Source organism: Macaca nemestrina, chromosome 14 (genome assembly GCF_043159975.1).
Source record: "Macaca nemestrina isolate mMacNem1 chromosome 14, mMacNem.hap1, whole genome shotgun sequence".
Taxonomy (NCBI): Eukaryota; Metazoa; Chordata; class Mammalia; order Primates; family Cercopithecidae; genus Macaca; species Macaca nemestrina.
The window spans coordinates 44,632,925-44,655,103 of NC_092138.1; the positions used below are offsets into that span (position 1 = coordinate 44,632,925).

The 22,179-nt window shown below is 40.2% G+C and overlaps 1 protein-coding gene across 22 annotated transcripts in view; it reads right to left on the reverse strand.

The window, feature by feature from the left end:
- LOC105489089 (FRAS1 related extracellular matrix 1) overlaps positions 1 to 22,179 on the reverse strand; it is a 177,078-nt gene that overhangs the window by 79,867 nt on the left and 75,032 nt on the right. For 21 of the 22 annotated variants that reach the window (XR_011612591.1, XM_024795139.2, XM_011753748.3 and 18 more), the window contains 6 exons: positions 12,165 to 12,361; positions 11,400 to 11,490; positions 10,546 to 10,713; positions 6,648 to 6,856; positions 4,200 to 4,293; positions 196 to 448 (listed from right to left, as the gene is read on the reverse strand). Coding sequence is in view for 21 of the 22 variants with exons in the window: in XM_024795139.2 (XP_024650907.2) it covers positions 196 to 448; positions 4,200 to 4,293; positions 6,648 to 6,856; positions 10,546 to 10,713; positions 11,400 to 11,490; positions 12,165 to 12,361 (1,012 nt within the window). In the remaining variant the exon portion in view is untranslated. Of the gene's footprint in view, positions 1 to 195; positions 449 to 4,199; positions 4,294 to 6,647; positions 6,857 to 10,545; positions 10,714 to 11,399; positions 11,491 to 12,164; positions 12,362 to 12,414; positions 12,845 to 22,179 lie in introns of those variants that run through there. The other variant, XM_071077815.1, reaches the window with a different exon arrangement.

Consider the following 22,179-nt stretch of genomic DNA (forward strand, 5'->3'; position numbering starts at 1 on the left):
GAAATTCATTACAATAACACAATCAGAAATACTTCCATATATGGTGATCATGCTGGAAAAACAGAGGCCAGGCTGAAGCTGCTTCTTGTTTTTAACGGAAGCAGGCATTATGACTGATTATGGGAGCCCACACTGAAGAGTGGAGACTCTTCATGTTGCTTGCATTCCCTCACTGGTCACCATGCTGCTGCTTACCTGTGTGTTTGTATGTCACGGCCTCTGAGATAACATCTCCCTGAGAGAACTGATCCACTGTGACTCCAGCTCTCCTCACCACCCCATGCTGAGGTTCTCGAGCAATCACAAACATCAACTTCAAGTTATCGCTGTCCACATCAGTAGCAAAAATGTATTCAGAGGTGATGACCACCTCTCCTCCCTCTGAGCAATTCATGACAGGCGTGAGGTCAGCCTTTAGGACTGGTGGCTCATCATTGACAGGGAATACCTATAGGCAATGGAAAAAAAGCATGTTTTCAGAAAAAGAAAGAAACGACAAATTCTTTGACAGGTAATCCATTGCTCATAGTCAGAATGACAGGCATTTTCGATCTTACAGACACATGAAACAACAGCCGTGGAATTTGGCCAAGCAATCTGCATCTTTTAACTTTTCCCATGTAAACCATCTTGCAAGGAATGCCCATGTGAGAGACAGTTTAGGTAGGAATGGGAGAATATGGTTACAGTTCAGGACTCAAAACTCTCATTTGTTTCTAGACAGACAAAATACAAATGTAATATAAGGCATTTTTCGCCAAAGCCCCTATGCTCTTTCATTAAATTCACACATATTCCAGAAGAATTCTGGTCTTTGTGGTCTGAGGCATTTTCATTTACTGCATCAAAGTTATTTTTGTTTCAAATTACTTGGTGATTACTAAGCTTTCCTCCACCCTCAACTTCCTGCCACCCAGGAAGTTTCTCTGAACTTATAATAAGCAGCAGCTGCATTTCAAACAGTTTGAGTTAAATATGAAACTCCGTAACTATTCAATCAATGCCAGTTTTCAACTTGACAAAATGTTTTTCTCTCACTTTCACGAAAATAAAACTCCAAGTAGAAAGGAAAGAAAAGCAACATCACACTGGCACTCTAAATTTAAAAAGATCGTGTAGAAATCTGGAAAAGCATATCTTCTAAAACGGAGTGAGGACAATCCCCCTCTGAGTTCACAGCCATAATTTGGTGTGTGCTGCAAGGCTGCCACGTCTGCCCTGCAAATCCTCTCAACCCTACACCTTCTTCCCCAGTGCTTAGCCAAAGCGATCTTTTTTAACATGTGGATTTTAAGTCACTGCCTTGCAGAGACCTTCAGGGGCTTCTCATTGATTCTGCTAGGATTTCTCCAGCCTTATCCCATGCTATGGGGTGCCTTTGCCACTCCACTCCAGCTTTACCCCAACACACATTCCCCACCATCACAGGGTCTCTGCATCATCTCTCTCCCCACTGCCCATCTCTCTTCCCCCTGGCTATTCTTTCCCCAACTCTTTGCTTGGTTAACTCCTCTATCAGGTTACATGGGGATTCCTCAGGAAATCCTTCCTTGACTATTCAGCTAATTTAGGGGCTTCTATTATTTACTGACTTTTAGCATCCTATTTATGTATAGCACCATCTAAATTTTAATCACTCAATTATTTCAGTGATAATCTGTTTAATGCTTGTCTTCATCCCTGGCCTGTGACCTCTAGAAGAACAGTGACTTTGTTTGTCTTGCTCATCATCGTATTCTAAACATCTAGCCTCAGGCTTGGCAAAGAGAGGCACTTATTAAATATTTGCTGAATAAATGAATGAGTGAATGCAACTATGCATATATGTCCTGATTACCTTGTTATTTAAACAGGCTAACAACTCTAAAACAAATATACATGAAATTGTTTCGATACTTCCTTTAATGGATAGAGGAATGGGTAATGAAAGCTCCAGGCTAGTTATTTAATTAAAGATTTTAAAAGCCTACAATATTCTCTACTTTCCTATTGGCTTATTAAGGAAAAGCATCTTTGTTCAAGTCCCCTGAGTGAATTCATTTAAGACCTTCTCCAGTATTGTTCTTGACTCTCAGGAATATCACCAACGAATTCAATGATGACCATCTTGCAGCAGTTCACAAAACAGCCTCAGCTTTCAAATGAAAATAAAGTCCAAAGGCAATAGAATTAAGAATATTCCTTCTGGGTTAAAAAAAAAAAAAATCACAAACACTTGTCCAAAAATTGGCTGTGCCTCTGTTTGGCTTTTAAAGACCATCCTCTTGTGTTTAAAAAGAAACAATAAACAGATTGCTTTCCCAAAATGCACTGCCTATTGTCATGGATGGAAGATAGGGTTGGGGTTTTTTTCCCACAAATTTGCTTTTCAGACAAAAAAAAGTAACTCAGAAATTCTTTGTCTCTCTGTAAGTCTGCCAACAAAGAAAACTGTCCTTTTTGAAGCTGCAATAACATACTGCTCTTTGTTCAGACCCCAAAGGCCATTATGAGGACTAAGTGGGAAAAAGAAAGGAAGAGATTGCCTTGTTCCTGTCACAGAGAGGTGCACAGGAACTGCTGGCCAGTATGATCATCATAATCACCTAGCGATGTAGAAGGGTGGCAGGGTGAGGAGGAAAGAACACTGACCTAGGAAACAAGGAGTGGAGATGCCAGCCCAAGCCTACACTGTCCAGTCAATGATTTGGGGCAAGTCATTGAACCTTCTTGGACCTAAATATCCTTAGCTATAAAATGGGGATAACTCCTTCACTGCTTCTTAAAATTATAGATGTATGTGAACATTCTTTATTAGTCACTAACTAAAATACCTTACAAAGATATTATTATTACCAATATAATAATGATTTCATATCACAAAGATCTGAAAAATTCCAACAGAAATAAATAATCTAGTACAATGAAAGTTATTAGTGGCTCTTCAGGGAACATGGTATATTTTTCTTCACACCTTCTTTTGTCACCAAATATAAATACCTGCAAACCCTCTGAGTTATGCTCTTGGACTTGCATGCCACTCAACAAAGAAATTCAAAGGGTTCCTGTAAGTCCCTCGGCCACACACTCAAATTTTTTTTTTTCTTGAGTCAGAGCCTCACTCTGTTGCCCAGGCTAGAGTGCGGTGGCACGATCTCGGCTCACTGCAACCTCTACCTCCCAGCTTCAAGCGATTCTCCTGCCTCAGCCTCCCAAGTAGCTGGGACTACAGGAGCAAGCCACCATGCCAAGATAATTTTTGTATTTTTAATAGAGACAGGGTTTTGCCACATTGGGCAGGGTGGTCTTGAACTCCTGACCTCAAGTGATCAGCCTGCCTTGGCCTCCCAAAGTGCTGGAATTACAGGTGTGAGCCACCTTGCCCGGTCTGCACTCAAATTTTATGTGCAGATTTTTCTTCATTTGTCAAGAGGGGGAAATATGATCTCAAACACTCATGCTAGGACTATATGGTATAGGAACTCACAAAGAAGCACCACACACACACATACATGGCTTTTTCTGTAAACAGGAAAACCCCAGTGTTACTAGCCTAACCTGCCCCACCACTAAATAAGTATTTCTGAGTTTTATAGTTCAAAGATATTAGAAATAATTTATACATAGAATAAATTACTTTTTAAATTAAATATCTATGTTTGAAGTCAGAGTAATTCTGTCTTTAAATAGATTAGAGAGAGATAATAATATAGTATGGCTACTTCACCATTATAACTTTGGTTTCTATTGGCAGGCCTGAGACATACAAGGATTGAAGCAGGTATTCTCTCACTTTGGAAGCTGTGGGTTTCAAGTTCTGTCAGGACCTGAGAGTTTTCCAACAAGATGCCCTGTGTCTATATGACTGTTATGATTTTAATGTGTCCCCAGAAAAGCATGCATTGAAAACTTGCAATAGTGTTGGGAGGTGGGAGGTTTATAGGTCATGAGGGCTCCACCCTCATGAATGGATTAATGCTGATCATAAAAGGCTCATAGTTCAGTGTCTGGCTCCCTCTTGCTCTTTTTTTGCCCTTCCATCACGGGCTGATGCAGCAAGAAAGCCCTCACTGCAAGCAGCTACCCAATCTTAGACTTCCCAGTCCCCAGAGTCATAAGCCAAATTTCTGTTCATTATAAATTACCCAGTCTGTAGTATTGTGTTATAGCAGCACAAAACAGACTAAGACAATAACTCAAGGAGGAAACTTTCTACCCACCTTAACATGTAGAACAAATTCTGCTGAATTTGTGCCATCAGTGACCTCCAAGAGTATGTCATCCTGAAGAACCTCAGATCCATCATGTTGATACCTGTGGGGATAATATTTGTCACTAATATCTTAGGAACAGTGTGAGAGTAAATTGAGATGCATGACACATGAGCTCTTCCAAGGCATTGGCCATGTGTTCACTAAATAAATAAATAGCAACAACAACAACAAAAACCCAACGTAATCCTGAAGTCACATATTTAACTACTCATATATTCTTGAATGTAAAATTGCTCCACTCTGGAAAAAATGTGCTATATGCATTTCTAATTTGTCCTCAGATTAAAAAGCAGCCCTTCAAATGCCACTGTGACAACAGGAACCATTTGGTATAGGTCTGTCCACTTGCAGAATACACTGACTAGGGCCAGGAGAACCCTCAGACTGAGCGGTAGATGAGGAAAAGTGGGACACTGTGGATTTGATTTTTCTCTTCCCTTTTCTACTTCTAAGGCTAATCCTTCCACCTGTGCTGTGGATCTATTCAGCTTTTCTCTAAAACCCTGATCAATGAATTATGTATTGCCTCTTTCCTGTCATTTTTCCTCTTCTAGTGACTAGCTATCTTCCTCTCAATCTATATAGATTCTTAAATCTCTCTTAGACTTAAAAAATACCTTTCCTTTGTCTAGCCTTGGTCCTATATTCCATTAATTCTCAGTCACATTTCTTGAAGGCATTGTCTAATTCTAGGCTCTCCACATACTCTCCAGCCCATTGCAGTGATGCTTGGAAAGTTCTAAGGAGCTGCTGAAGTGAACTGAGCCAAATTTTAAACATACCAATGAGCCCTAGGAATGGAAAATAAAAGTTGTACTAAAAATAATATAATAGATTGAACATATATAATCTTTAACTATGGGGAAAAAATCAGAGCTGACAGATATTTTACTGAGGACTCATTTCACCCATAGGCTGGGTAGCAACTCAGGTTGGGGATTCCCTTCCTATGATGGGGAAGTCCCACATCCTCCCCACCCTCCATGTTCCTCTTATGCACTACCTGCTATGCTTTATTGTGTCATGCTCCCTGCAATTTCCATCAAAACTATATTGGTGAGTGATAATGTGCTAATTCTATTTTACTATGGTGAAATCCCTAAAAGATCAAATGGCCCTAAGAGTACACATTCAAAGATGACTGGAGTCAAGCAGATATTCTTTCAAAATCTGACCCCTCCATATAGTAGCTGAATGAACTTGGGCAAATTCCTCAACCTGTTTGTGCTTAGTTCTTCAATTAAAATATGAGAATGGATACCTTGTCAGACTTGATTACTATGAAGATTAAATTAAAAAAAAAAAAACATAATTGTAAGCCTCTGACAGTAAGCTTGAACAGATAGTTCTAGCAAATATTGGCACTGTTTTTCCTATCCATCATTCACTCCCTAGCAAGAATGACCTAAACAGGGCTCTCTAACAGATAGCTGAGAGTTGAAATCTCAAAAAAAATTTTTTTTAACAAGAATAGGAGTGCAAGTGAAATGATCAAGATATAGTGGACTGTAAATCAATGATGGAACTGAACGGTCAGGATTAAACTGGTCTTCTTGTGCACAAACCTTAGTTTCTGGTCAACTCTCTAGTCAAATGCAGAGCTAAGCATTTGATGTATAATATCTCCTATCATACTTTATCTGAAGGGCTAATGCTACCATTTACAGCTTGAATTTACAAGTGAGAAGTTAGTGTGTGGGCCTAACCCGACCATTGCTTTTGAATAGCTTGTATTGTTTTCCAGAGAAGTTGTTTCACTAGATTTTGTAGAAAAGTTTCGTACAGAACTGTATTAGGTAGAGGAAACGAAAGACCTTAAGGTGAGGGCAGCTTCTCTAGGACCATGAGGCCAGGGATTGTGCCATCCCTGTTGGAGACTCAAGTATTCGTTTACGCCCTACCTACTCAGCTCACCCTGCTTGTTTGCCTGCAGATCCCTGCCCTAGTAGAATGGAATAAGGTTACATTAAGGACATTGATCAACAGAATTCTATCCCAGTTTCCGGGTTATGAAATTTGTTTCTCCGGGAGACAAGTTCAATTATGTACATTAGCCTCACAGATTATTTCAGTCTCTCTTTATCTAGTTTGACTATTACCTCTTGTGATATGCGCAGTTACCGCCAATTTAATATTCATTGCAATTAAAATTTTATTGTTCAAATATCCATAAAGTTATTTCCACTGGTATAGCAAGCCAGACGGAAATAAAATGTCTGGAGGGAAAGGAAAAAACTGATCATTTGTAATTTTCAACTGACCCGCTGAGTGTGTTAAGTGGCATGTTGGTATCCTTGAAGAAATTGGACAAACTTCTTTCTCTTACTCTGCCTCACAACTGATCTAGATAAGAAACTAAAGCATGTAAATAAAAAAGCCATGAAATGTTCTAACCTAACTTTTAAGGTATGGAGATCGGCCCAAGAAAAAGTGCCCCCTGAATTTAGAGGAAATCCATTCAGCTCCACCCTTCCATGCAGAGGCAGTCCCCGCAGGGAGAGGTCAATATTGTCCAGCTTGGTATCTGCATCAGAAATCAGAATGTGCTCTGTGCTGATGATGCATTGACCTCCCTCAGTCACTTTCAGAGGGTTGGTGAATACCTAGAGAGAAGAAAGGAAAGAAATATTCAAAGCCTTTTTCCAAGACCCCTGAAGACAGAGTTCATTACATCCCTATAAAGCTTCCAGTACTATCTTCACACGCCAACTAAGTTTTCAAGAATGTGGTAAGAGGATAAGTTCATAGCTAGACATTTTGACTGAAAAATATTTTTTTACTATTTCTGATTCTAAGCATTAATGTGTTACAAGGTAGCAAGGCAGATCTCTAAGACAGAAAGTATCTACTTTTCATTTACTGTATAGCCTGTAGAGTAGAATCAGCAATCATTACTACCTGTGCTGCTAAACTGAGGAAATAATAATTTTCATCCTCATGTCCATTCCCAACACTGTTCAATACACATACAGCTTAGTCTAAAAAATACACAAAATCTTTGTCAAATTCCCCTGGAGGAAAGGTTGCATCTATTTTTCATTCTAAAAATTCTTAAAGGCTTGGGAAATGGATTGGAGCTTTAAAGCTTCAGTCACAGTGAATATTTTAGAAATGGAAGTAGTGTGACAAAATTGAAGATTCCAGAGGAAACAGATTTATTCAAACATTAGATTTAAATATTAAAGCCACAAAGATAATTTGCTATCATAGAAAAACTCACAGCTCGACTAATAATTCATTTGTAAATAAAAAGCAAGTTAAATGGCTTGGGATATTTTATCACCCCATTGGGAGGGGACAATAAGTGCTCTATGGTCAAATAAGTCTAGAAAAAAGTTACATACAATATCCTCACCATGGAGGTTTATAAGGGACATAAGTATATACAAGGCTCTGAGATCCTGCAGGAGGAAAACCTGCTAACTTTGTTTAACCTATCTCTACCCCCACTCTTGTATTACTATGCAGACGTGAAAGCAAGCAGATACAGTGGGGTACCAAATCACGGGCTCTGAGGACTCCTCCCAGGTGGTCTAGGGTGAGGTGCCCTGCCCATGGGAGGATGCAGCAGTTCTCCTAGTAAGCACCTACTCTTCTCAGAGCAGCTGCTGGTCCCAGCAGGAAGGATGTTTCCTGAAGAAAGAGCTGGTAAAGGAGGATGACAACAAATTGGCAGAGGAAAGGGAAGGAAGCAAGTGAAGCTGCAGCCTCTGTTCAAGAGCCCGCTCTGTCCTTCTGCACACCAGGGCACAGTGCTGGTACCAACTCCAGGCCACAGCCACGTGGGGCATTCATGGAGCCACAAGGGCAGCCCCTTGCATCATGGAAATTATGAGACCTACAATTCTGAGACCGCTGCCTTCTATTCTTTGAGACTTCTTTCCCTACAACTACCCCCACCTGACCCCTCCCAAGTGTCTCACTTTCACTTTGCTGAACCTATATTTTCACTGTTTGTAGGAGAAAGAAAGGGAGGGAGATCTTACTCAGAGAGGAGCGTTGTCTTTGAACAAAGGTCCAAGCTTGCCAACCTCATTTTTCTGAGCTGTATTGAATTAGTATCCCAATATGGAATCTTCAATTTCCAATGTTTCAAGGAATATAACTTTGCTATATTGGATGATTTTTTAAAATATATATTTTAGGGCAACTTTCAAAAAAATAAAAGCATAAGGCTAATTCCCCCCACTCATCAGTCATTAGCTTTTTAGTTCTTGTCCAAATCCAGTGCTCAGGTTTCTGGGACTCAGGTTAGCATGGTGTCAACATCCTCCAGTAGTTATCACTCAGGCAGCTCTCTGCAGGAATTCTACATCAGGGAACAACTCCTGTGGTGGGTCTCACTGAAGCTGCTAATTTAATTTTATTTGTAATATCCTCAGTTTTTTGAGGGACTATTTCATTTGCCCCATATACTGTAAAAGGTAAAAATTTTAAAAAGGGAAGCTACCCTGCCATTCTTTCCCCAACTCCTCAAAACTATTCAATGAAATTTTTCCTTTACACTTTTTAATTTCCTCCTCAGATCATCCTTCTCCAGCAAGAGGCTTGAATTACTTTGCATAAAAGAGCATTTCTCCATGATTGTTTTAGAGAAAGCTTTGGCTTCTTTAATGCTAGGCCATTTCATGGCCTGTATCTCATACATAGAAAAGAATGGTCTGAATAAAATCTTATCAAGTTAACTCCATAGGTGTTCTAAACTATTTCACCACCAGGAATATGATCTGGTTCCTAATAGGAAAGCTGTCAAAGAATGGAGTTAGTTTAAAATCCTCCATGTGAGCCCTCTGGCACGTTTTCTACCAAAGGTGACAAGTCCACAGGCGTGGGAGGTCAGGCCAGTGATAGAAATAAGTGTGGCGAGTTGGGTGGGGACTTAGATGGGCTGGAGAGCACGCCCTATGCAATGGCTGCTGTGGGGTATGCGGGTTCAATTTTGTTAGAGCTGCCAGAGTTTCAAGGGAAGCTAGGAATCAGCCTTGATAGACAATCTTCTGATCTTTAAATGTTGGCAATTCATTATTCTCATATATCGTTTTGACCTATTGATGTGGTTTGGCCATGTCCCCACCCAAATCTCACCTTGAATTGTAATAATCCCCATGTGTCAAGGGCAGGGCCAGGTGAAGATAACTGAATCATGGGGTCAGTTTCCCCCATGCTGTTCTCATGGTAGTGAATACATCTCACAAGATCTGATGGTTTTATAAATGAGAGTTCCCTGCACAAGTTCTCTTGCCTGCCACCATGTAAGAGGTGACTTTGCTCCTCATCCCCCTTCTGCCATGGTTGTGAGGCCTCCCTAGCCATGTGAAACTGTGAATTTGTTAAACCGTTTTCCTTTGTAAATTATCCAGTCTTGGGTATGTCTTTATTAGCAGCATGAGAACAGACTAATACACCCATCAAAACTTCTGCAGGTTGGACAGCCCTTTTAGGCCCTCAGGGTAAGACCTCTGCCCCACAACCTTGGGCAGGTATACAGATGATGAGGTGTCAGGAAAGAGAACACCAGTGCAGGCTACAGTCCAAGTAGGCACCTGGTGGGGTGACCTCTTTCCTTAAGGATGAGGCATGCGTAGGTTCTGGTCCCTTCTGGATCATAATGAATGGGTAATGTCATTTTGTCTTCCTGCTTTTAAGGGAAATAATAAGAACAATAATGACCATCCTAATTAAGTCTAGCATTCTGAAGGTGGGCAGGGGAACCAGGTAGGTATGGGACAAATTCTCAATACAAATCCCAGCTTCACAGATAAACTGCACAAGGTAGCAAAGCCTTTGTAGTTTGGTTCTAATGAAAGACCCAAGTCCTTTTAAGGCTTACACAAACACTGGGCAGTGGGACAAAGTACAACAAGGGTCCATCTTAATTCAGTTTGGAAAATTAAAGAGCTTCTTTAGATTACAGAGCAGCATAGTCGGGCTTGAGTGAGGGTAAATAAGCCCTTCCAGTTGCTAAGAGACCCATAATTTAATCCCCTTCCCTTGATCAACATGTGTAACTCAGCAGAAAGAAGAGGAAGTAAAAAAGAATTTGATAAAGCTTTGAAAATAATGTTAAATTTAGTAACTGAAAAATCTCACCTTTTACATAGAAGTCCCATGGGAAGTAAAAGGTCCCCTTCCTCCTGCTTTTTTTTTTTCTTTTTTTACTACACCATAAATGGAAATTTCTTTCGTTAAGTTTAAAAAACTAGCCTAAAGGAAAGTTACCATTTCCAGTAGGTCTTCAAGTCTCTCCTTTCTTTTCCTCCTTTTCATCCTCTATATAGAACATTGTACATACCTCAGGAACTTGATTGTCCACTGGGAGGACTGTAATGTTAAAGCAGATCCCATGCAAAGTGCCGCCATGTTGGTTACTGACGGAAAATGTGAACTGGACATCTCTGCAATGGGGACCAATGTCTTGCATGGGGGGCATGTAGGCCACTTTCATATAGTTCACAGCATGCTGCAAAGTAAGTTGAGATGGACATGTGGGTGTTGATTTGCAAGGATCAAAAGCTTTTAGAGGACCATCATGTTAATTGATGTTGAACATTGTAAATGCCACCATCATCACTTTGAAGATTACCAAAAGCTCTTTTTTGACTTCAGTGGCAAAAACTACAATAACTTTTGCACCAAACTAATAGAAACAAGGAAGAATTCTCCTACAGGGTTTCAGAAGGAGCATTGCCCTGCCAACACCTTGATTTAAGACTTCCAGCCTCCAGGACTATGAGAAAATAAAGCTCATAGTCCTTTATGTCCTGGGGGTTTATTTTAAACCACCCAGTTCATGGCATATTGTTGTTAGCCCTTGGAAACTAACACAGTAAGATATTGAATAAATTGAATTTTGTGAAATAAATACGTATACACCAGATACCCAAATTACAGTCCTGCTGATGGCAAAACAATACAAAAGTCTGTTTTGTAAAATTACTGAAGAGATTCTGAAACCACATTTAACTTGATCAAATACTTTGAAATAGATGCCACACGCTTAATGGAAACATACAAGCAGCAAGTATAAAGACATCAAGCCTTTGTGGATATCAAAGGCCAACATTCTCAGGCACAACACTAGGCATGCCATACCTTCTAAGTGCACACTTGCATCATGTTTGTCAGCATTTTAACATATCCTCATACCTGAGTGAATGACCTCAGCTCCAGGGCCGTAGGATTCTTAACTACTTTTGGTATGCTGTCCACCAGGAATAATTTCCCAGCATCCAAGTGTCTAAAGAGAAATACAGAGGAACACATCAGCTCATTTTTAGGTAAGAAAAATGAAATCAAATAGCCCAGAATCAAAAACTGAAAGACCTCATTGTGAGAAGAAATCAGGTGCTCTATCTTTATATTTTCTCTTTACGTTTGGAGATTCTAGCATTAAGTCCAGTGTCATCAATGTCATCCTTATCATGACTGCAAAATGTATGTACAGAATCTTTTGCTTGGCATCATGTAAGGGAATTGTTACACTCATGTTAAAAATGCTTTCCTGCTCTCATGCATACGATACTAATCTAACGTATATTCGTGCCATTTTTCTGGATTGAGATCATAGAATGCAATGATTTCATGGCAGTAATATGCAAAACTAATGTTAGGAAGATCTCAATAAATTGTACTAAAAAGAAAAATAAGCATTGTCTTTCAAAAAGGGATTAAAGACTGTTAAAAGCCTACCAATGCTGAAGACACGACAAGCTGCAGATCACTTACCCACTAATACAGCTTTCAAAGGGAGATACGAGGTAAGTTTGAGATAAAAGTAAACACTTAATTGAGTATAATTTCATCCCTGACCAATGGCGCAAGTGAACCACAGTACTACATATATATTTCTATATACTGACACTTTCAACTTTGCAATCCTAGAACTAGCCCAAATGCTGACTTTTCAGATACCTGTGGCTGAAGGAGAAAAATGGAGGAGTAGTTATTGTGTAGACCAGCTCCCTGTCATATGATTCTGTATCTATAAAATGTAGCTGTTTCTTAGTTATATAGGCCACCTCAGTTTCCTTGACAACCAAATGCCGAGAAACTCCAGGAGCCTCTTTTGGAAGCTGGTCATCCACTGGAGTGATATGGATTGTTGCCACCTGGAATAAAAATGTCTGTACCATTAATTTGAAATACCAAAAAAAAAAAAAAAAAAAAAAAAGGCAAAGAAAATGCCACACAATCACCTAGTCACAGTTAAGATAATTTCAAAAACGTCATTTATAATACACTTCTGTCAAATGATTCAGGAGCTATTAAGAGTGTGGGCCAAAAAATGGAAATCTTTTACTCATTTAATATTATATTTTAAGAAGATAATTATTACAGGTCAGATGCGGTGACTCACCCCTGTAATCCCAGCACTTTGGGAGGCCAAGGTGGGTGGATCACCTGAAGCCAGGAGTTCAAGACCAGCCTGGCCAACATGGTGAAACCCTGTCTCTACTAAAAATACAAAAATTAGTTGGGTGTGGTGGTGGATGCCTGTAATCCCAGCTACTCGGGAGGCTGAGGCAGGAGAACTGCTTGAATCCCAGAGGAGGAGGTTGCAGTGGGCCGAGATTACGCCATTATACTCCAGCCTGGATGACAAGAATGAGACTCCATCTCAAAAAAATATATATATAAAAATATATACACACATATATATATTTCACAATTATAGTGAATCCAGTCATGAGTGCTACAGAATAGACGTATAAAACACAAAATATGTTCTTGGTTTTATTTTTACATCTCTCTTCTACCAACAACCGGTGCTTTCTTTGATACTTCCCTACATTCAGTCATCAATCTTAGAAACGTTGACATGAATTTTGGTTCCTCCTTCTCCACCCACATATAACACATCACCCAGTCCCAGAGTTTCTACTTATAAAATTTCCTATGCAGTGACCATACTCTACATCCCACGCCCAAGTGTCATTCCCATTGCTACTGGCCTACCTTTCATAATTTCATCCTTACATTATTGCAATAGCTGTCTGTTAGCCCTAAATCCAAGAGCTAATCTAGACTTTTCATACCTCTAGTGTTATCTTCAAAAAAGTACAAATCAAATAAGTTAATTCACCCCTTAAAAAATCTTAAAACAACTGCTCAAAAACTGTGGAATTATTTATAGAATATCCAAACTCCTTAGCATGGCATCCAAGACTTTCCATATACACTCTGTTTCTCAACCTTATCTCTTTTTTTTTTTTTTTTTTTTTTTTTTTTTTGAGGAGTCTCGCACTGTCACCCAGGCTGGAGTGCAGAGGCGTGATCTTAGCTCACTGTAAGCTCCGCCTCCCAGCTTCACACCATTCTCCTGCCTCAGCCTCCCGAGTAGCTGGGACTATAGGCGCCCACCATCACACCCGGCAAATTTTTGTATATTTAGTAGAGATGACGTTTCACCATGTCAGCCAGTATGGTCTTGAACTCCTGACTTCAAGTGATCTGCCCTCCTTGGCCTCCCAAAGTACTGGGATTACAGGCGTGAGCCACCACCCAGCAACCTTTCAACATCTTTTACTACCTTTTAAAATCAACCCAACACTCTATTTGCACACAATGGACTGACCATGTACTGGTCCTCGACCATACTTCCATGGATCATGTTGCTTCTTCAATCGAGAATGCTTTTCTCCTGTTTTATCCAGCAATCTGAGTCCTTCTCACCCTTAAAGGCTCTTCTTAGATCTTTCTCCAGTTTTTCAGTTGGAATTATTCATGAATTTTACTTACCCCTTGGTATGGTTTGAATGTTTGTGTTTTCTCTGGAATTTATGTTGAAACTTAATTCCCAACACAAAATTAGTAAGAGGCAGGGCCATTAGTAGCGACTGGACCACGAGGTTGAATTCACGAGCATCTAATCACCCTCATGAATCAACTCGTGCCTTATAAAAGGGCTTGAGGGAGTGAATTCATCTTCTATCCCTTTTGCTGTGTGAGGACACAGCATTTGTTCCCTCTGGAGGATACAGCAACAAGGCACCATCTTGAAAGCAGAGAGCAGCCCTCATCAGACACAAAACATGCTGGCAACCCGGTCTTGGACTTCCCGGCTGCCAGAACTGTGAGAAATAAATTTCTATTATTTATACATTACCCAGTCTCAAGTATCTTGCCATAGCAGCACAAATGGACTAAGACAGAGATAGGTACTGAAATACCTGAAAATGTGAAAGTGGCTTTAGAACTGGGTAATGTGTACAGACTGGAAGAATTTGGAGAAGTGTGTTAGAAAAAGCCTATATTGCTGTGAATAGATCATAAAGGGCAATTTGGTGAGGACTCAGAAGAGGTGGGCTATAGACAGAGCCTCAGTCTTCTTAGAGATTACCTAAGTGGTCATAATCACAACATTGGTAGACATACAAATAGTAAAGGCCCTTCTGATAAGGTCTTAGATGGAAATGAGGAATGTCTTATTGGAAACTGGAGGAAAGATCTTGTTATAAAGTGGCAAAGAACTTGGCTGAATGGTGCCTGTGTTCTAACACTTTATGTAAGGCAGAACTGAGCAGGGATGAGGTAGGATATGTGGTGGAAGAAATAACCAAGCAAGAGTTGAGCATGTTGCATGGCTTTTCTTGACTTCTTATAGTAAAATACAAGAAGGGAGAAATGAACTAAAGCCAGAATTTTTCATCAAAGGGAAAGCAGAACTTGAAGACTGGAAAAATTCTCAGCCTGCCCATATAAAGAACAAAAAAGCATCTTTAGGAGAGGCCACAAAACGTGTGACCAAGTGCCTATATGATAAAGAGATTAGTATGAACAGAAAGAAACCAGTTGCTATTTACCAAGACAATGGAAAAATGACCCTGAAGGTATTTTAGACAACAGGCCACCATTCCCATCACAGGTTCAGAACGCCAGGGCCTTGAGGACAGAATGGTTTCAAGGGAGGGACCTGTGGGGTCTCTGCCCAGCACTGCCTCAAGTTTCTGCTCCCTGCATTCTGATGCAATCGTCCCTGTGGCTCAAGCAGGCCCAGGAACCACTTGAGCCACCACTCTAGAGAACACAAGCAGTAGGCCTTGATACAAATACCAACTCTGCTTGTGTGCAGAGTGCAAGAGCTGTGAAAACAGAGCTGCCTCCACTTAGATTTCAAGAGATGCCTCAGAGAGCCCTGGGAATCAGGCAGAGTTGCCTCAGGTGCAGGGCTGCTGCAGACAGCACCCACTAGGGCAATGCCCAGCAGAGCCATGGGGTCAGGGCCACCACAGAGACCACCAATGTGCAATGCCATCTAGGAAAGCCTCAGGCACCTGACGCCAAACTCTGACAGCTGTTGCATGGGCTATACCCAGAAAAGCCATAAAGGTGGAATTAACCCTACCCCAGCATGTCCAGAAGGCAGAACATAGAGTCAAAGAAGATTATTCACAAGCCTCAAGACTTAATGTTGTTTGCCCTGTTGAGTTTTGGATCCTTTCTTCTTTCCTATTTCTCCCTTTTGGAAGAGGAATGTCTATCCTATACCTGTCCCTCCACTGTATTTTAGAAGCATGTAACTTGTTTGATTTTATGTACTCACAGCTGGAGGGGAACTTTGTTTCAGGATGAGTTGTACCTGAAGTCTCACCCATACCTGATTTAGTACACAAATATATACTAAATGAGATTTTAGACTTTCTTCTTTTGTGTTGAATAAATTTCTATTATTTCTAAATTATGCAGTCATTTATCCTGTTATAGCAGATTAAACAAACTTAAGCATCCCCCAACTAGCATACTTATTCCATTGTTTTGTATTATTAGTTAGTTTACAAATGATTCTCTCTCCCAGACTGAAAGTTCCATGAGACCAGCATTACAGTATGGTGTAAACCACATGGAATTTGACAGTACAGTTACAGTCCTGAGTATACCACTTACTAGCAGCTATTTAACCTTGAACAAGTTACTTATCCTTTTAGGGTCAGTTTTCTTATTAGTAAGTTAAGCCTAATACTAACAATCTCACAGAGTTGCTATCAGGATCAAATATTAATATGTAGGTAAAATGTCTGGCACATAGTAGGTGCTTAATATTACATTCATCTGTGTATCTCCACAACATCTAGCACAATTTTTTCATAGGTAGGAGGCACTTTATTAATGTTTGCAAACTGAATAAAGTCAACATGTCCTGTTTGAGATTTTAAGTCTTAAAACTACACTCAGAGGTTTATAGCATGCTAGAGGGTAAGGAGGACTCACCAAACAACTTTTATCATCACATTTCTTTTTTACAATAATCCATGATTGGTTGTGGAAAAGCTATTAATTACTCTGTCCAGAAATGGTACTTTGCCTGGCATCATGAGTCTTTACAAAAGCCTGCCCCATGAACTCTTTCTATCTTGGTTGCCATGACTGTCATGAGGGCTCCACCCTCATGAATGGGTTAGTGATCTTTATAAAAGGACTTGAGTCTGCAAGTTCGAGCTTTTGCTCTCTCTCACCCACATGATGTTTTCCACTCTATTAGGATGTCGTAAGAAGGCCCTCACAAGATGTAGTTCATTGATCTTGGACCTTCCAACCTCCAGAACCATGAGCCAAATAAATTTCTATTGTTTATAAATTATCCAGTCTGTAGTACTCTGTTATAGCAGTACAAAATGGACTAAGACAGCTTCACTCACTCAACTTGCTTTTGAAAAACATTTCCAACTCTATTCTACTTGGTAGACAGCTTTATAGAGCTTAAGCCTTAAGAGATCTTAATCCAAGAGAGAGCAATATTAGGAGCAAAAGGGAGAATAAAAATAAAGATAGATGAGAGATGCAGAAAGAAGACTAGAAAATGAGGAAAGAATGGAAGAAGGTGACACAAAAGCACACGGGTGAAGTGGAAGGGAGAAATGAAACGTGACCAGATGAGAGAACAAGCACTGGGGGTGCACATTTACCACAAGTCACAGAAGAAAGTTGGTGGGCAAAACTAACAGTGTAAGTAGTTTCTGGGGGTGAGAAATAGCACTGGATAGCTTCAAAGGAAGATGCAAAAGAGCGAGCTAGCAGAAATCAAAGAATCAGGGCAGAGAAGGGATGAAGAACCCATTCCCACAATAAAGTCAGATACCAGCTGGTGGAGTATCACATTGTGAGCCTGAATATGAGGATCAAGGTCAGGTTTTGTCATTTTGTATACGGATTTATCACTTTATATTCTGATTCCTTATAAGTCTGTAGCTATAAGCAGGCTGGAGGGACATGGGGGACGCCAGCAAGCAAGAGCCCAGCAATTGATTTGAGCACTAGTTTTCTACTGTTTGCCTGGGATTGGGTGTTTAATAATGCTTTTATTACAATCAAATTTCAGTACATTGAGAACACTTTCCTTCTCAATGGAGTTTGCTGAAATGGGACTTTTCTCACCCACAGAATGATAACTGTTTGAACATGCATAAATATGTAAAGACATATCAACTTAGGCCATCATCAAGCATGTTTAAAAAAATGTGCCCACCGGGAGACCTCCTCTTTCAGCTTTGGAGCCCCGCCGCTCTGTTTCTGTATGGGGGAGCTTCTTCTGTCTGTCTTCTCCCTTCCTTCTTGCCTATTAAATGCTGCACTCCTTAAAATCACTCCACGTGTGTCCATGTCATTTTATCTAAACTAGCATGAGGACCAAGAACCTTGGTGTTCCTTCACTCATCAAAGCCATATCACTTTGGTGCATTGACCGGGAATCTGAGGTACAGCCTTCATCGGAGAGGTGAGTGTGGGAGCAAGCTTAAAATCTGTTCTGTCATTCTGAGGCACTCTTTGCCTCTATATTAAAATAAATCAAATAAATCAACAGGCATCCGTCAACCTAGTACACACACTTAGTGTTGGCTGCCGTACTCAAGTCACGGACATAGGCTTGCTAGGGAGAAGGGGCAGAACTCCCCATTACCCACAGGTACTGGGACTGTTGGCCATGCTTGAACTAGCTTCTTTTCACGGGAGACGTTGCCATCACACGAGGCTGGGAAAAGTTCTGAGGCAACTGAGAATTTCTGGCCAGGTGTGATTCAAAGGCCTCTGGACCGGACACAGCCTCCAACAGCCCATTCTGGGTGTTGGCAGAGAACCTCAACTATCCTGTTGCAAAAGTCATCTTCCCTTTCTATCTGCAGCCTCTTACTCTTTCTCTGCGTGAAATGTGCAAGGATTTTTATGGTCTAGGAACAGGGTTTTCTTCTTTTCCCCTGCGGTGAGGTTACTTGATACCACTTCTCCGGCGAGCACATGGTATTTCTAAGCCACCTAGTAGAAATCAGGCTCTAGGCCTCTTCTGTGAATGGAAAGTTTCTGCTTTTAACAATTAAGAGTAAAACATCTTCTGTAGCCAAATTTTAATCTCAATATTGTCCCACTGGCAGGAAAACGGCCATTCGGTTCCTACGTTCCTTTAAGGTACCTATTTTGTCTCCTATTAAGACAGTACTTAATTAGTAAGGGGATTTTAAGTCTGGAAGTTAACCAGAACCATTTTTCTATGCGTAAATGGGCTATTATAGCATGGGCTATAATAGCAGGATATAGAGTTCAATCTAGCATGCTCCCTCCCTTAAAGGGGCCTTGCCCAATTACATCATTTTATTGGAATCCATTTTTTGGAAGGCACATAGGCCATGCAAGTCTAGGAAGTCAAAGGGAAATAAAAGACAGAGAACTGATTGCTTGGGGACAGCATGACTAAGACCCAACACTCAGTTCCTCTGGTGCCATGGCTTGGAGGGTCACGCCTGCAGTCACATGCAGCACATTTAAGCGGGTGCTGGGAATCCAGGAGTGACGGACAGAAAATAGTTGGGGGGACGCCCTCTACTGTTTTCATCTCCATCCTGGATCACATACCAAAAGGAAGGAGACTAAAAGGATGCTTTTATTCTCACTTCTCTTTCTAGATGAGTAACAGATTGTCTTCGACATGCACTCCCCTAGAGTGTATTTTGAAGCACTGGGACTCCTTCGACCTTGGAACTTTGAAGAAAAAGTGGCTTATTTTCTTTTGCAGCCATATCAGGCAGGCCCAGGGAAAACAGTTTTCTAAAATTAAAAAGGTAACTTTCAGGGAAGTCATCTGAGGGGCCTCTTTATGTGGGGCCCCTTCAAGTTCCCTTCTCATTGCAGGACCTTAGGCAAGTAAAGGGAGACTTAGGCCAATTTTCTAACAACCCTAATAGGTATATAGAAGCTTTCTAAAATTTAACTTAAGTATTTGACCTTACACAGACTTAGCAAACCCTCACTGCAGCTAAAACAGGCAGCTCCGTAAGCAGAAGAGAAGTTTGGAGATAAGAAATATGTCTTCTACAGTAGGCCAAAAGGGAAAAGAAAAAACAGGGAAGGCAAAGAAATAGGGGAAACACAATTCCCAATAGGAAGAGAGGCAATACCTCTTAACAGCCCTAATTGAATTCCTTTCTACGATGTTTTTCCTTCTTTTGTAGTTTAAAATGGCTTCTATCTCTTTTATCATGTTCTTACAACCTGGGAAAAATTAATTTTCCAAACCTTAAAACACTTGACATAGAGTTGAGCTGGGGGAAGGGAACCCAGAAGCCTGAAATGCTGACAAAAAGGTAAAAATTTCTTACCAGTTGGGCTTTTGGTTTCTCTCCCTGTGCAAACCAGAACAAGGGATAATAAGGATCACTGTTGATGTTCTCCATAAATGTATAATTAATAAAAAAGGATTTGTAAGGTTGGTCTTAAGCTGTAAACAATCTTGTGTGCTTTGCGTGTCTTTCTATATGGTTCTATCAAAGAAAAGGTATCTTAGGTTAGGATGCAGGCCCAGGACCCCATAGGTCTGCTGTTCAAGCCAGCCCAGCAGAACGGTCAGTAACAAACTTGGCTACAGGCGTCCATCTTGCTTCATGTCCTTAGGAACATAATCTGTAACCACGTGGCAATACTTTGTTTTAGTCTGTGCCATTTTACAGTGGTGGCTGTCTTCTTGTGCTGTCAGTTCCTGGGTAAGGGCCACAAAATCAAATAAGCCAGTGTGTCAATCTGGGTGGTGCCAGCTGATCCATCAAGGGCAGGGTTTACAAAATATCTTAAGCCCTGATCTTAAGAGTGGTTTAGGGAGGGTCAAAATCTTGTAGCCTCCAGCTGCATGGCTCCTGGGCCATGGTTTCTAATCTTCCCCAGGCAAGAGGGAAGTACATCTTGGGAATCAGCTGTTACCATCTTTGTTTTAGACTACAGACTGTAAACCAGGCTCCTTCCAAAGCTGGTTCAGCCTGCACTCAGGGATGGTCAAGGACAGCCTAGGGGCTGAAAAAAAATGGAGTTGTTTGGGTCAGATCTCTTTCACTGTCTCAGTCGCAATTTTGCAATGGTAGTTTCAAAAGCTGCCTATCACTCCTTTGAAAATACCTTATACACTCATGGTTAAGTCATAACCTAATTAAGGCTCATTGATTTCATCTGCAAGGTTACTTTTTTTGTAAAGTTCAAAAGCTGAAAATCTTAACTGCTTGGTATAGATAAAGTCAAGTAACAAGGGATTTAAAAGGATTTTCTTAAAGAGTGCTCAGCTTAATTAAGAGTGGATATTCAAGTTATAGGTATATTTAAAAGGCCTTTGTGTTTTTCTTTTTTTGGATGTTGCTTTTCTGGAAAAAGGCTCTTTTCTTCTCAGTCAACTGAGTTATTTTTCTCCATTTTTTGTCTTATCACTCTTAATGCATGCCTGAAAGGCTCTAAGATAACTTCTGGTAGCATGGGACTCCTTGGGAAAAACAGAGGAGGTGCCACAGACCCTGTTTTGGGAAAAAATAAACAAATAAATAAACAAAAACAAACCTCTGTTTTCCTCATAAAACCCCAGGAATTAAAAGGAAATTATCCCTCTCAAAATCAAAGGCTCTGTTCTGTTTTGCATTGTGTTATCTGATGGTTTGAGTTTTGGGAGTATCAGAAATTACTTCGCATTATGAGAGAGCTTTGGTAATAACTAGGTAGAAAATACACAGTAAGGGATGGCTAATAGTAGTTATAAATCAGACAAGCATGCTCTCAGCCACCTGGAAAATAAGGCAATATCCCAACCCTACATTGAGAGATGAGACTCCCATCAGGGATGGGCTGATTACAAAATAAGCCAATTGGCTTTGGTTTGCCTCGAAAGGAAATGCATGGTAGAAGCATTACACCATCTTCTCCCATGGTATCTATATGGTCTTTTCATACATTAACCATTGAAATAAAAGCACAGTAAGAAGTCTTAAGACACTACTCTGCCCTTTAGTAAAAGGGTTATAAAAGGTTGTAAAAATTTCACCTCATGGTCAAACTGATTAAGATAAAATGGAATAATCTATAAGTTTTCATTTGAACAAAAAACTAATGCAAGGGTAAAATTTAGCTTTAAACAGAATTTTCATGTCACAGTAAAGACTAATAAAATGTTTTTGCCTTTTGAGTCATCATTTTGGCAAAATAATTTATGGCAATCGGGAAATTATCCTTCCTGATGCCTGGCTTTTTGGATGGTTCAGGGGCCCCTGAAACCTTCAGAAAAGAGGTAAACAGGATTATTTGACATGTTTAGTCACATAAGATTGCCAAAATGATGTCCAATCTTCTTTAAGTTACATTTTGGTGAACACTAATATATGTTCAAAAATTGTATGGGTTGTCTAAAATTCTAATGCCTAAGTATATGCTATCAATCATAATTAAGGGTAAAGTTATTGTAAACCACAAAGATAAATAAAGTTCTTTCCCAGTCATGTTTTTAACTGTAACTATCCTGGAAATGTTGCCATCCACAGACAATTGTTGTCTTGCTTTGTTCCTTCTCAAAAGATGGTTTATAATCGAGCTATATTAAGGACTTTAACAGGTGTTCTCAAATGCAGGTTATTAATAGCTTTGAAGACTGTAACACTGAAATAGAGGGAGAATCTACGGGACTCCTAAAAACCTG